General features: G+C 31.3%; 1 protein-coding gene across 2 annotated transcripts; it reads left to right on the forward strand.

The window, feature by feature from the left end:
- Positions 1 to 2288: 2288 nt before the first annotated feature.
- LOC133702710 (uncharacterized) lies at positions 2289 to 7345 on the forward strand. Of its 2 annotated transcripts, none has more exons than XM_062127039.1 (8): positions 2289 to 2806; positions 2913 to 2949; positions 3499 to 3737; positions 4260 to 4461; positions 5907 to 6038; positions 6158 to 6249; positions 6339 to 6448; positions 6852 to 7151. In XM_062127039.1, exons 1-8 carry the CDS (start codon positions 2429 to 2431, stop codon positions 6895 to 6897), a joined length of 1236 nt encoding a protein of 411 aa, XP_061983023.1. In that variant the 5' UTR covers positions 2289 to 2428; the 3' UTR covers positions 6898 to 7151. The 2 variants fall into 2 exon arrangements, with proteins under 2 accessions (XP_061983023.1, XP_061983022.1); XM_062127038.1 differs by having other exon boundaries at positions 2290 to 2806; positions 7108 to 7345.
- Positions 7346 to 14576: the final 7231 nt, after the last annotated feature.

Raw genomic sequence — 14576 nt, forward strand, 5'->3', positions numbered from 1 at the left:
TGGAGAACTACATCAAGATGGAAAGAGCTAGAGTGACCAAATAAGGTCACCTACATTTCCAAGAATATCTACCATGTTATTAATCTATAATAAGAGCATCCAAAAAAAAAAACCAAAGAGAATATTTATGATGGTCTGACATTCCCGAACTCATGACCATTCCTCTTATAATGACATGTTCTGAGGCGTTGGCCACCATAAAAGGAAAAGACTTTTTATAATACTCATCTCCAATAAAAAATGGTTCAACCACAGGCAGTCTTAACAAGTTTTGTCTCTTTCACCATGATAAAAGGTAAGACACTGATGAGGGCTACACACTAAAAAAATAGATAGAATGATTAATAGTTAGAGGTCACCTTTACTAGTTTATGACAAAAGAAAAGCAGTTGAAGCATTGATGCACTTTATCACGCTGCCTATGATCAAATAATTCATTAATTTTCTCCAAAGATTTGAATTTCCATCTTTTAAGTTTTTCAATGAAATAGTATATCAATTTTTTCCAGGTCATAATGACCTATCTCTAGGTCCCGTAACCACTATCTTCAGGTCCTAGTGACCAATATCTTTAGGTCTTTGTAACCACTTATCTCTAGGTCCCATAACCACTGTCTCTAGGTCCTTGTGATTAATTTTCTCTAGGTCTCTATGACCACTTGTCTCCAGGTCCTAGTGACTACCATCTTTAGGTCCCTATGACCAACTTTCTCCGGGTCAATCTCGCGGCCAATTATCTCTAAAAGGTCATAAATCTTTCTTAATAAAATATTGACAAAAATCTCTCATGGATTCAAAAAATGGACAAACACTCAAAGGTATGCCTACACAAGTAACACTTTTGTGCAAATATGACCATATAGATAACTTTTACACTGTATGTATTTCTCCATGTATATTTACAAGACTTTAGGGGGCAAATGATAATATAGAAAATAGCTTGGCCCAACTGAGCACACTCTCTCCTTTCTCACCCTCTTTCCCCCTCTCCTCTCTTTCTCTCTTTTCTATTGGATCGGTCTAACCGAGCTACTCTGGTTCAATTAGGTTTACTATTTATGAATAGTACTATTTCTACACGGTACTATTCATTACTTTCATGAATAATAAGTTTTCAACCCAACTGAGCTCTAGTGACTCTGTTTGGCTGAGCTACAAATATAACACAGTTTAATATTCCATCATACTTTTCAACTAGAGTTGCTAGTGGAAATTATCACAAAATAGAACTACCACCTTGAGTAGCTTTAGAAAGTTTTCTAGATATTTTTCAAATGTTTTTTAGATATTTTTCAATGTTATATATTTTCAGGTTTTAAGAGGGGGAGAGAAATGATGGATTTTAACAACAATACAACGCATTTCCACCACATAAAAAACACACTCGACAAGACTTAAAATACACAAACATCTTCTTTACATAAAAAACAATATCTTTATCTTCTTGAATTTTATACATATTTGTTACTTGAGAAAAAACTCAAATATTAACTTAAACATTATAGCATCATTGTGTCCTTTGTTTCACTAGGATCATGTTTTGTAGGTACAACATAGGTCTAAAACTCACCAGTTAGGGAAAATTTCCCATTATTTCTGTAAAGTTTTTAAATGACTTCATCAATTCTATTCCAAGAAAAAGAGATATGATCACAACTTTCTTCAACTTGTTGTTGACATAGGTCAAACTACCTCCAAGTCATCATTAGTGAGAAATGTCAAAAGATTTGAAGAAATTGACCGATGCGATCTTACCAGCTTCCTTTTCCTATAATAATTAGGAAGAGAAATGTAAAACAAATAATTAAAATTTAAGGTATTTTTATTTTTAAGCATATTATTTGATGTTTATAAGATGCAAATAGCACTGACCCTCTCGTGTGATTACTTATTATACGAGTTCTTTAATTTTAGATTCTGCTGGTGAATCTTTTGTTTAATTTTGGAGTGCTCCGATACTCAAAAAAAAAAAAAAAAACTAATCTGTTTCCCTTTGGAATGGATTTCCATCCAAGCAATTCATAAAATATTGATAGTGTTTCTATCTTTCAACGCCTCCTTCTCCCCTCGTTGGCCTAAAATCCAATCAAGCATGTAGATGTGCATTGGAGTAGAACTGGAAAAACACTCTAGCTTGGTATCAGATACACCAGGTCCAATAAAAAGAATATCCGGAAGATCCAATCGTCTTATGGGTCTCAAAGAAATAAACATTTAATCGATTGGGCTTTAGCTACACTTGAGACCCAAAATCTAACCTCCAAAGTTAAAAACCCCAAGCCCGCCGGTCCGGTTAATCAAATGCTCTGTTACTCCTTCATTATTCACGGTCACCGTCTCAGAGTAAAAAAATAAGAAGAAAAATTGCCTAACATCGTCTTCCTCTTTCAACCAATTTGAAGAAAACCCTAACCCTAAAAGTTCAATCATGGCGTCAAGAAAGAAACATTTAGAAGGAATCCAATTACTCTCAATGTACAACGACGACGAAGAAGACGATGATGAAGAAATGGAAGATCTCGAACTCCAACCAAACCAATCTAACGACATGGAGCAAGATACTCTGCAGGAAGATAACGCTATGCTTACCGAAGAATTCCAGAATACAGAAGAAGCAGAAGCAGCTACCGCTAGTCGGAATTCAACTCCCGAAGGAAGTCTTTTAAGGCCTTTGACGCCGCTGCAGCAGCAGCTGCAACAAGGAGGGACTATTAATTTAGAGACGAAGAGTAGTAGTAGTAGGAGAGGGAGACTTGCTATTGTTGATTATGGTCACGATGAAGTTGCCATGTCCCCTGAACCTGAGGTAATTCCTTTGGCTTTTAAGATTGTCTGTCCTTGTACTGGTTTTCTGCTACTTTTCTTGCTATCCTGTTTCTGATTTGGGATTGATTGGGTTCTTGCTTTTGCAGGAAGGGGAGTTCGAAGAGGAGCTTCAAAGTGCCAATGGTATGCATTGCTCGTATTTTGGCTATTTATGGATCAATCTTTAACCTTTTTGTTCGTAATAAGCCATTATAATTTATTCCCCTGTTGAATGCGTGCAGTTATGCAGTTTGTTTTAAGTGTGATTTTGCTTGTTGCTAATGTGAATTTGTATTATCTGTGTTCAACAATTGTGATGCTAAAGTGGGATTGAGATCAATGTTGTTGAAATATGGTTGTGATTGTTCTGAAGGAGGAAGTTAGGCCTGTTATTATTGTATAAAGACTTGATATGACAATTAATGTCGTGGCTTATGTCTTTAAGTTAGTGATTTTCCTCTTCTGTTGCATATGATTTGATGGCATTTTACTTTGGAAACAAGTGTTGTTGAGTGTTCTCAGGAATTGATGTAAAGAGGAATGAGTGCATGTACAGGCAATATAAAGCTCCTGCTCATATTGCATTTTTTTTTGGACTACTGTTTTGTAATTTGCGTGCCATTACAATGAAAAATGGCAAATTCAAAGTTCTTATTGTTTCATAATTAGAATGCTCAAATATCCATGTAACAGGTGCTATCCAAGAAAAATCTTCTCCAGCAACTGCTCAGATTTTATCTCCTAGTGTTCGAGCAACTCCACAATCATCTGAACATCTAGAACCATCGCAACCTGGTGAAATAAATGATACCACTAAGGAATCAGAAGCTGTCAGTGCTGAAGGTGCTAATGAGGTTCCTGCAGAGGGTGTTGATCTGTTGGATAAATTTCTTCCCCCACAACCTAAAGAGAAGTGCCCAGAGGACCTGCAAGTGAGTTTCTTTTATATCTGTTGTCAATAAGTGCTTTATAAATTTGCTATGTCTGGTGCTTCTGTCAACTTTTTTTACAAAGTACCCCTGTTCTTATAAAATACACTACTTTCTGTGTTTCAAGAGATCTTTTGTTTTTGTTTTTTTATTTTTAGCAAGTGTGAGTTGGGGACATCCTGATTAGGGTTCTATTATTACTTGTTGCTCCTGCCTATCTTGTTTGTTTTAAGTAATTTGGATCTCATTTTACAGTTTGGCTAGTATGTGTAATCTTAGATGATCCTTAGTTGATCTCTTTGTTGGTTTGCTACTGTGAATTATGTTAAAAAATGCCTTGGTTGATCCCTCCTATGTTGTTTGAATTATGGTTAAGAATGCATAATACCTTTCGGAACATATAAAATGAACTGTGTGTTTCTTATATTCAGATGATGTAGCTTAATATGATTGATTTATGATCACAATATGGCACATTTTACATGCTCTGACATATTTTCCCCTCTTCATGCTTGTAATTTGCAGAAAAAAATTGATAAATTTCTTGCTTTGAAAAAAATTGGGAGAAGCTTCAATGCAGAAGTCCGCAATAGGAAGGATTATAGGAACCCGGACTTCTTACTGCATGCTGTGAGGTATCAAGATATTGATCAGATAGGGTCTTGCTTCAGTAAAGATGTATTTGACCCTCATGGATACGACCAAAGCGACTACTATCTTGAGATAGGTTATTACCAGTTCTTGCTACAGTTGCATTGCTGTCTTTGACTTGTATTTTCTAAAATGGGTTTGGGGTTCCTTTAACTGTGCTTGTAGTTTGGCTAATTACGAAAACTGTATGTTTTAACTGAGGAAAACTACTGAAGCTTATGTTCTAAACCTGCAAATCTGCAATATTTTGATATTAGGGCTGTCATTTCTTGGTAATGGGAATGAACTAGTGGCTTCTTTTCTTGATGTTCATCACATCCTACGTAAATTTTTTCATGTACATGAGATCGCATTTTAATAGGTTCCATGCTTGCCTTAACATTTCATACATCAACCACAAGTCATATCATGAAACGTAACTTTTCATGGAATTCATATCATATAATATCATAACATTTTGATATTAGGGCTGCTTACATTCATTGGATGTTTAAGTTTGTTTCGTTTCCCTAATAAACTTGCATTTCTGGCTTGGTAGAAAAATTACTCTTATAAGGGCCTGTGGGTATGCCTTTATTTGTAATTGAAAAGCTTTCTTTGCTGAATCAATTTTTCTAGTGGCCAGTTGTTTTTCAAAGCTATCTTTTGAAGCCCTAATTTTTTTGCAATTAAGGTTGCCTTTTTGGCTATGTTTGTTTCTCGGAATTCACTTTCCGGGAAACCACTTTCCAAACTTTCCGGTGTTTATTTGCCATTAGAAAAGTTAGTTAACAGAGAACATTTTCCAGTCAAAGAAAAATTTGACTTGGTTTTCAGGAAAGTGTTTTCCTGGAAAATTTGGACGGAAAACACTTTCTGGAAGTTGTGAAAAATTTAGAAATGTCATTTTATTTGCTGATTATATTAAATTTGGTCCTCAAACTTTTGATTGCTATATATATTTTGTTTTGAATATTTATTTTTCAATTTCATCTCTTAAAATTTAATTTTTATATTAACTTTGGTCCTCATTTTTATAATTGTTATTTGCTTTTCTTTTATCATTTTTTTATTGAAATTTTTTATGAATCAAATTTGTTTCTCATTTTTTTTATTGTTACTTATTTTATTTGAAATAATTTATGAAATGTTAATTATTATTATTTTAATTTCCTCATCTTTTATTTTTTTTATTTTTTAGATTTGATCTCTATTATTTTTATTATTATTTATTTTATTTGAGATAATTTATGAAATTATATTTTTTTTCAATTTCATTCTCATTCAACTTTTTAATTTGTAAGATTTCTTCCTCATTATTTTAATAAACTTGAGAAAAATAAAATATTAATAAGTTATTTTCTAACTTATTTTCCATGACATAACCAAACAATGGAAAGTGTTTTCCAACTTATTTTTCATTACACTACCAAACATCAGAAAATAATTTACTTTCCAAAAGGACACTACTTTCCAACAAACAAACGGGCCTTTGTTGAACATAATTTCCTGGCAATGACCTTTAGTATTTTTGTAAAGCAGAGGCTGATATGAGGCGTGAAAGGGAGAGGAAGGACCAAGAGCTAAAGAGAAGTCCAAAGGTTGAATTTGTTTCAGGGGGGACTCAGCCTGGAGTGGTTGTACCTCCATCAAAGTTCAGTTTGCCTATTCCAGGTTTAAAAAAGATCTTGACTGTAGAAATTGATTTTATGAGATAATGTTTCGATGTGGCATCTCACTGTTGTATTTTGTAATGGTCTCCTTAACTTGAGATTATCTTTCTGGTGTTTCAGTTGTCACTGCTAGTGGGACACATTCATCTGCAAATGCAGCCGATGCAGCTCCCCGCGAGGGTAGACAGAACAAGAAGTCAAAATGGGATAAGGTTAATCTCTGCACGCATCTCATATATGTAAACTTATGGTTGCGCTGATGTTGAGGAACTGGCATTTTTACTGCTCTATTTGCTTTCAGGTGGATGGTGACGGAAGGAATCCTTTACCACCTGGTGGACATGATTCTTTAGCTGCAGCAGCAGCTCTGTTATCTGCAGCTAATGTTGGTTCTGGATACACAGGTTTTGTGTAAGTTCCATTAGATCCCTTAAACAATTTATTCCTGTTCATATTTGTTTCAGCACCTTTCCCCTCTCCTCTATGTCCTTGAGTTTCTCTTTAAGTGCTTTGATTTGATTACAGTATTGAGGTGATTAGGATTGCTTTGATTATTGTACATAGATAGTAATTGGATTAGAAGAACAACCAGCCCTTGCGGGGGAGTGAGTTTTCTGGTGTTTTTAGTATCAAGAATAAAAGTTTGGAATGAACTGTAGATTTATGGTGAGAAATTTATAATGTTCTATTTGGTTACTTTGAGCAAGATATATTAATTAAAGCTTTCAGGAAAACAAAAAATTAAGAAAAATTTAATTCCTTAAACCTCATAAGAATATGGGTATTCTTAGATAGCTATTGGCGATCATGACAGGATTCCATATGCTACTAAACAGCCACAGAATACTCAAGCTATGTGATTTGGGGAGCAGAATGCTGTTTGTCCATTCAATATCCTCACTAGGGTCCCACAGATTTCTCATTGCATACATTGCATACATTAATACAAAAAAGGAGCACGGCTATAACGTGCAAATTCACAGACTGACTAGAACTTTCTTAGATGTGTCCACCTTCCAAGTTAAAGATATTGATGATGCATAGTGATCCATTTTCATCCTGCATGGCAGGCAGCAGAAACGGCGAGAGGCAGAAGAAAAAAGATCTGGAGAAAGGAAGTTGGAAAGAAGATCTTGAGCGCTCCCGCGGAGAATTCACTACCATACCATTCTTGGGATGGACAAAATTGCTCGAGGCAACATAGCTTTGTTCTTGTTCACATGCTAATTTTTATAAAAGAAAACCGTGTTTAGTTAAAGATAATTTTTGTAATTTTCAGCTTGAAGAAATGTAATATAGCTTATAGCATGAGTTCGAATTTCTTTTGCTTGCTGCGCACGTGAATGTGATCAGCTGAAATTTCAGTTTTGACTGCTTTTTGCAATGAGCAACAGGAGGTATATAGCATGGTTGCATGGTACCCCGTTACTAACCCATGGCAGGAATGGCTTGTCCTCTATTTAGCTGATTTCTTTAGCAATCCAAATCAAACTGTCTACAGGGGTAGTCTCGAATGTGATGTAATTGAGCTGTGCTGTGCTGTGCTGTGCTGTGTAGAAAGGGGAGGTTTTTGCTCTCCAGCTTTCCTCCTCTTTAGTCTAAAATAAAGCCAAATTGGCAGAAAGCAAACACTCAGCAAGAAAACTGGTCATTAAAAAGTGATTCTTTTGGAATGAGCAGGAATACGCGCTCATGATGAAACCCTTTATTTCAAGTCAGAATCATCCTTTACCCTTACACTCCAAAGTTCAAGCCGCCGAAATGAATCCCTCGGTGAAATGGCTCAAAAGCAGGCATGGCATGACCGTTTACATGCTTCTTTTCGGATGCCATTTTCACAATCATAATCGTTAGGAGCAGTCTTTTCTTCCTCATTTCACGGAATAATCCGTGGTGTTTTATTAGTTATTCTTTGAATTTATCTTGAAAAAAAATACAACACAGAGAAGAGAACATAAAACTCATAATCTATAAAAAAATAATAAGTATATGGTTTTTATTTAAATAAATATATAAAATAACTAATAAAATATCACTAATTATTCTATCAGTACCATAAAATTTCTCAAAAAAAACCCTGGCGGCCACTCGACCAAATTATTCTTGCCTCCATTCATTTCTCGGATACATGAAAGCTTTTATCTCATTATAGCATGATTTCATAAATCTACTTCCATTGAAATACGATTTATTCAATCAGCTTAACTGTGTAGCTTAACTGTGTGACACTGATAACCCCATAAAAAAATAAAAAAATTATAAATTGGAAAAAATCAAATATAAAAGAACAAAAAAATATAAAAAATGGCCAAAAAATAACCCAAGTTAACATAGCTAACTTGCAAAATTCGTAACTTAAGTTATAAAACCGAGATAACTTTATAAAAAGCAAATTAAAACAAATTATAAAGCTTTATACCAAGTGAATTCAATATTAGAGAATGAAAATTAAGAAAAAAATCCTAATCAACTATAAGGACCAAAATGAAAAAAATTCGTGGCTTTTCACTGTTCATTTAATTCCTACATTGAAAAGCAAAGCTCTTTTTAGAATGTGTCAATCAATACCATGATTCCTTTCAAGTCAAACAGGTGTGCGTGAAAGTGAAACACATCTCGTTTACATGGGATCTTGATCCTTTTTTTCAAGAAGAATTCTAAGCATCTTGGCCTTTCATTAAAATTTACAGTGAATCTGAATCCAAGGAACAGCTCTTATGTTTTTGAGCATCGATTTTGTAACCAGATGCTCGTAGGTTGATCACAGGAAATTCTTTAGCCGACTCCTAGAATGTGCTTTTGCTTTTATAGCAGAAAAACATCTCACAGTATGACCGACTGTTGAACATGTATTAAAAGCTAGAAATATAACAATGTCACACTCCACCAAACAATGGAGAGAGATTCAAAGAGCATGCACTGACTGTCCAGAAAGAATATTCTACATTAGCTTTCAAGCTTTGAACGTGGTTTTATTCTCACCGTAGTTTCAAAAATACAGATCCAACGTCTATATTTAAATGCAAAAGATTGAGGTTTTAGTTGACAAGTTGTTAAAGTTTTTAGAGTGTCAAATATTTAATAATGTTTATCACCTTAAAGATATTGTGACAAAATATGAAGTGAAGTATGATTATCATCTTAAAATAATTATTAATTAAAAGGAGAAGGTGGGTGTAAATATTTGATCCGTGTTTTTTAGTAGCTATTTAACTAGTGTTTCACCTCGAGTCATGCATTTTTTATATAAAAAAAACTTGGATATACAGGCTATTTCGATATTTCTTTTACATAAAAAATTCAAAGTACAAATCAAAAAAACTATACAAGAATCTAATCAAATAAATCGATAATCATTTACATAAAAGAGAAATTGAAAAAACTAAGAGATGAGTGTAGATCAAGATTTTTGATCTTGCTAAATGAGACATTTACCTGTTTGTTTCTAATAAATTTGTTTATTAAAGTCAATAAAAGATAATATAGATAGAAACATATATGAAACTGATTGACTAAAATGAAAGAAAAAAAATATTATATAAAGCTGAACATATTAGAAATATTATTTTAGAATAAATATTATTTTATAAATAAATCTTATATATATAAAATTAAAAAATTATTTAAAAGTTAAATACGAACAAAAAATTAAAAAAAAAGGGTCTGCAAAACCATGACCTAAGCTATAACACCGGGATAAACCGGTAAAGAAAACAATTGAAGATAATCACAAAACCAATCTTAAAAATAATAATGTAAAATGATAAAATCATAAAAAAAAATAAAAAAAAAGATTCCAGACTACATTAACTTTTCAAACTCATTGTTCGTGTCATTAGATCAGAAGCATCACAAATAAAAAAACCACGAAATCCAATCTCCAACAAATCAACTGCTGAAGGATGAAGAATTGGAGGGTTAATTGAAAAGAAAAAAACTCTAACAAAAGGAAAAAAGAAATCAAAAGAATGAAGGCTCAAATGAAAAAAATAAAACAACATAAACTTTGATTAAATGATGAAGTTGAAAACCAATAAAAGTTTAACAAAAGAGCCAAGGAGAAAAACAAGAAATCAAAAGAATAAGGACCGAATTGAAAAAAAATATATGATAAATTATAATTTAAAGACTAAATTGAAAATATAAAAAACTTTTATAAAAGGAACAATGAAAAAAATAAGAAATAAAAAACATAAAAACTAAAATTGAGAAATCAAAAGAAAACAAAGGATAATTGTGCAATTTCTTTGGAAGAGAAAGAAAACAAGGAAGGAAATAAAATCATCCATCATCCGTCGTTACATGCCACATCATAAGAAAAGGACTTGATGGTGCTTCTAAAAACATGACGGAAAGGCAGGTTTGTTCACTGGATGACGTCGCATACACCACCCAAATGGTGTGGATGCCATCTATATGTTGGTGTGTAATAAGCACGCATCGGCAACCTTTTCAAATAAAAAAACATTTTTTCAACTTAAAAATAACATAATGCCCTTCATGATCTTAAGAGTTACAAAAATAAAAACAGTGTGAAAGGGCACAAATGCTACTGGAAGCATGCCTTGTTTTCTTTTGTCTTTTCTCATGGTAAAATATATTTTTACTGTACAATAGAAGCGAAAAACAAAAAAAAACTCTTGATCAACAACTCTATTTTTATTTTATTTTAGAGTAAATAAGTATTTATACTATTTAAATTTTTTTGAAAATAGCTAATAACCCTTGGTCATCGGTTATAGATTTTGCTGCTCTTGGGGTAAATTCATTATTTCTCTGTACAAAAATTTTTAGAAAAAAGATTAACAAAATTCGAACAATTTCTTAAAGACAAATAGACAATAAACCTATAGAAAAGACCAAATTATCTCTACCCTTAAAGCTTTTATTTTTCCATTCAAGAATAAAATAATAATTTTAATATAACAATTTACAATAAATTATTAAGGATTTTATAAGACTAATGATGTACATGTGATATTAAGGAAGTGGCAAAGAAAAATAAAAAAGAACAAATTGCAGCTACAGATGCGACCAGGTAGATAAAAAAAAAAAAAATCTAACATAACTTGTTTGTCAACATGTAACATAGCTGAAACCCAAAAAAAAAAAAAAAAATAGTACAAAAAATTTGGAAACTAGTAGCAGTGCTGCTGTTGGTGGAGGGCCTTCCTAGAAAAAGGCTAAAAAGAAATTTATTTACATTACTTTGAATTGGAAGTTGGCTGAGGTCAGGTGGTGGTGGATTATTTGATGGTTTGGGGGTGCTGTTTTTGTATTTTAAAAGTATTTGAATTTTTTGTTAATATTAAAAATAATTTTTTAAAAAATAAAAAATATTTTAATATATTTTTAAATAAATTTTTTTTAAAAAAAATCATTACAAAACTTTTAAACACAGAAGTAAATAAGAAAGAGGAGCAGTGAAAAAAGTGAAAATTTACCTGTAAACAGAAAGAAGGAAGCTCACATTTCTAAGAATTATTATTATTATTATTTGTCTTTGCATAGAAATAGAGACGTTACAGATTCGTACCCTGCAGACTCTGTTTATTATAAATCACTAGTTTAACTGTTTCAGGTACAAGAGCTCCGGGGTAAAATTGGAAAGAGATGAGTGTAATTTTGCTGTCTTGTATTGTAATTTACAATGCAGTCCCTATAGTATTACAAAACTAATTAATTAATCCACATGCTCTTAAGAACTATTTATTTAATCCCTTTATTTTTAAATATGTTAATGACTCAGTATTTTCATCATTTTTTTTATTTTCTAATTTATTCTGGTATCTCCCATCTTAAGAAATAAAAAATGGAAAGAATTATTATAACTTGGTCCCTATAGTTTAGTAAAATCAATTAACTAGTCCTCGGGATTTTAGAAACTACATATTTAATCTCTTTATTTTTAAATCCATTTTTAAATTAATTATTTTCATTATTTTATGTCCTTTTCAATGTATTTTTATTTTAATTTTAGGAAATAAGAAGAAGAGGAAAAGAAAAAACAAGTACATAGGATGATAAGATTGATGAGAAAAAACAAATTGAAACAAAATACTACTAAATTAAGTATAGTTAACCCCGGCCAAATAACTATTTAATTACTTTTTATATTAGATGAATTAATTATTTTATTTGATAAATTACAAAGACTATGTTATTATTAACGTAAAAGGAAAGAGAATTAGTTGATTAAAGCTGGTCAAAGAATTATTTAATTATTTTGTTACCATAGAGATTAATTGATTAGTTTTCTTAAACAACAAGGACAGATTTATAAACATTAACTGCATTTTTCTTAGATTTTCTTTACTTAAAATTAATAAATCAAGAATTTATCAAGTTAGAATCGTGAATTTAATGTTCACCAAGACATAGTTCATGATAGACATGAACAATAAATTTGCCAACTATCCTTACCAAAAAAAAAAAAAAAGTAGGCTAATAACAAGGAATAGGATTGTCTTTGCAATTGAATGATTTTGGCATTTTAAAATTGGTCAGGAATAAAACATAAATTTTTATTATGGAAAGAAATTAAATTATCATATTACCCTTGGAGTGAGGAAAACATTTAATTTCATGTTTATAAGTACAATTAAAAAACCAACTTGCTCTTGGAGTTTATTTTTTTAAGCTTAGGGTAAAAGGGTATTTTAATTATTTTGTAATTGGCTTTTTTATTGTTTTTGGGGTGGGATAAGGGCATTCTGGTCTTTTAAAAAATAAAAAGAAATTAAAAAAATGATGACGTGTGTTGAAAACACATCAGCCACTCCACTGTCTTCAGACAACATGTACAACTGATTCCAACAGCAAAAAAATCATTCCAGGGTTGATTCAGCTTTATCTCAGCATTGCTTTCATGAATATATGGCGCGTGCACCGATAAGAACTCTAGCTTGTCACTGGCAGACTTTTCTTCTTTTTTCTTCTTCTTTCTTTCCTTTCTCTTCCTCGGTCTTTGCGCCCTACCACCAGAGTTTTCAAGTCAACCCCTAAACTTCTATTTCTTTTTTATTCTTTCAATTATGATTTTTTTTTTGAAATATTTCATTGAATTAGATTTTTGTTTTGATTTCATCATCATTCAACATCTAATTCTTCAAATTTAGATTTCACGAGTTACAAGCTTTGAAAATTAACCCGACTTCATAAGGTTTGCCTAAGATTGCTTCTTCTTTTTTTTTTTCATTTTTTAAGGTGATGTTTTTTTGATTTCATCCATCAATATTTATTTAATTGGAGATTAAACACTTTTTTTTCTTTTTCCATACTTTCTATGACCTTAATTTTATCATTTTATTTATTTATTTATGTTACCTTAGGTCTTTTATTTGTTTTATTTGTTAAATTTATGTTTGAAATAAATTTTATTCTTGAATTAAATAGAATTAATTTATTGAATATAAACGGATGCTCACTTCATTTTGTTTTATTCTATTTACTTTTCCAAGATGTTACTCTAGTGACCCATGTGATTTATTCTTATGTCATCATCCAAAATGGTATAACTGAGTTTGAACTGTCTCAACAAGTTTTTTTTTGTGATGGGTGCTGTTCACAATGGAGTGACGGTGAGTTTCTATCAATCGTTTACTTTTATTTTTCTTCCGGGTATAATATTGGTAGCTCATTCATTTTGATTAATTGTTGCCAGATGTTTTTTTTATAGTCCATCTGTTATCATTGCCTATTGTTTAAATAAGATTATTAAACTACCAATAATTTATCATGATTAACAAACTACTTAATAACATAATTAATAATCACAAACCTATTATAAATGGACATAATAACTAAAAAAAAGTTTATAAAAATATAACAAGCAAATTGATATAGTATAAAGACATTTTCTAGCAAGTCATTTCAAATCTTATAACCTTCTCATTTACTTCACACAACATGACTATTTTCTTTCTTTATTTTTTCTTACGAGTAAATCTCATTAATTAAGTTAGAAAATTTAATAAGCCATCAAAGAAATCATATGACCCATAACTGTAAAACTGGTTTGGTCCAATAAGTCAATTCATAGGCTAGGACCTACGACTTGACCTATCAGGCCCCTAAACATGATCTTAAAATAAAGTCAACTAAGAGTTGACTTAGTTGATCTAATGAGTCAACCTGTGACTTGGTAAAAACTTGATTAGACTTAAAAAAAATTTCTTTGAACAATGTCATTTTAACTTTTTTTAAAATAAAAAGTAAAACAACACTACTTTTTATTGATTGAAGTTAACCTATCAAATTTACAACCTGAACCTTAAACCAAAATATGGACTAAAGTAGATTGAGTAACTTTGTTATGACCAAAGTCCAATGTAAATAAAGCATAATAAGTTAAACTCCACATGAAATCAAAATAACTCAATTCATAAAATAAAATAAAAAATTGAAACAACTCAAGCAACAACATATTATTATGAAATATAGACCATATAAAAGAAAACATTAAACATAAATAAAGAAATTACCATATACTTCTAGAAAATTGAAAGGACATCTGGAGTCTCACCAATCTAAATGACTA

This window comes from Populus nigra, chromosome 9 (genome assembly GCF_951802175.1).
Source record: "Populus nigra chromosome 9, ddPopNigr1.1, whole genome shotgun sequence".
Lineage (NCBI taxonomy): Eukaryota > Viridiplantae > Streptophyta > Magnoliopsida > Malpighiales > Salicaceae > Populus > Populus nigra.

Excerpts from the sequence above, each read along its gene's own strand:
- LOC133702710 (XM_062127038.1), top strand. The coding sequence starts at position 2,429 with ATGGCGTCAAGAAAGAAACATTTAGAAGGAATCCAATTACTCTCAATG. Across the intron at positions 4,462-5,906 it reads CGACTACTATCTTGAGATAG|AGGCTGATATGAGGCGTGAA; the intron begins GTTATTACCAGT and ends TTTGTAAAGCAG. Across the intron at positions 6,039-6,157 it reads GTTCAGTTTGCCTATTCCAG|TTGTCACTGCTAGTGGGACA; the intron begins GTTTAAAAAAGA and ends CTGGTGTTTCAG.